The 1180-nt window shown below is 32.7% G+C and overlaps 1 protein-coding gene across 1 annotated transcript in view; it reads left to right on the top strand.

Moving 5' to 3' along the window:
- LOC119582228 (endothelin-converting enzyme 2-like) overlaps positions 1 to 1180 on the top strand; it is a 39160-nt gene that overhangs the window by 35781 nt on the left and 2199 nt on the right. Inside the window, 1 exon segment of the mRNA XM_037930458.1 lies at positions 271 to 347. Coding sequence (XP_037786386.1) covers positions 271 to 347 — 77 coding nt within the window.

Here is a 1180-nt window from a genome sequence, read left to right as displayed (position 1 = left end):
CGCTTAAATCGCCTAGTTCATCAGTATAAAGTCTATAATATCATGACCTAATCTTTGATAAACGCAGGAAGCCAATGTTTATAAACAAATCTTCACAAAATTTGCCTCAATATTTATGAGATATAATCTAAAGTCTTAGTTCCTTATAAACGATAATTTCTCAATCAACTTCCTTAACAGTATCATCACATAGACAGAAAAAGAAAGGGATAAGTATGTACGTGTATTTTCATATATTTTGTCTTAATTTGCCCCGTATTGTCCCAACAGAGCATGTGTTCAGCCATGACAGGAGAACAGGAAGATCTGCAACGAACATGCAGTGCTACGTTAATGAACAAAGCCAAGTATGTGTCTTTTGCTTAATCTCATTTCATAAAACTTAGTATAAGTGTGTATCAATTAAAAAAAAATATATATAAGAAAACGTAGTATAAACTAAATACAGTTATTAATACCCACCTTAGTCTATCTGAAATGCTTATATGACAAGAATGCACATTTATCCATTAACTATATGAAATACCAGCTTACGGCGTACTTTGAGGAAAGCGCGTTATTCATATGACCTCACTAAGATCTCGCTAGGAACGTCCCACAAAGCAAGACTTTTAGCCCTTTTGTATCTTTGACATTACGTAATAGGGTAAAAGAAACACTCATTATCCATGCAAGAATGTTTACACGAAAATAATGGCACTTGGGTTACACTCAGGTATGTTTCACTTTACAACCCTACCTTTGCGTGAGGCTTGAGTGTACATTATCATTTATTCAACAGGAACTAGGGAAGGATAAGATAATTATTATTTTTTTGTACTTTATGGGAGTGGTTTAATTTCATATACGTTATATGTCCATTCGAATTCGTGTGGTACAGAACGCATGTTAGAACGAATTTGTGTGGGAACAAAGGTTTATGATGAATATATTAGCACACTTATTATTATTATTTTCTGTGTAGTTGTTTTAGAAGAATATTAATGCGTTGTTGTAGCATGAGTTATGTAAGTCGACCGAAAAATAGAAAGTCTTGTATTCTCATATAAACCACCCATGCATCTCGTCGCAATATCTTAGTTGAATCACCTCATATCACTTCATTCTTTCTATCAGTTCCTTATAATTCTTAATATGATCATTAATTCTAAATATTAATTCTAGATATGATTACCCTAAC

Source organism: Penaeus monodon, chromosome 15, assembly GCF_015228065.2.
Source record: "Penaeus monodon isolate SGIC_2016 chromosome 15, NSTDA_Pmon_1, whole genome shotgun sequence".
In the NCBI taxonomy this organism is placed as follows: domain Eukaryota; kingdom Metazoa; phylum Arthropoda; class Malacostraca; order Decapoda; family Penaeidae; genus Penaeus; species Penaeus monodon.
The sequence above is the reverse complement of the archived record's forward strand: the minus strand, read 5'-3'. Positions and strand labels throughout refer to the sequence as shown.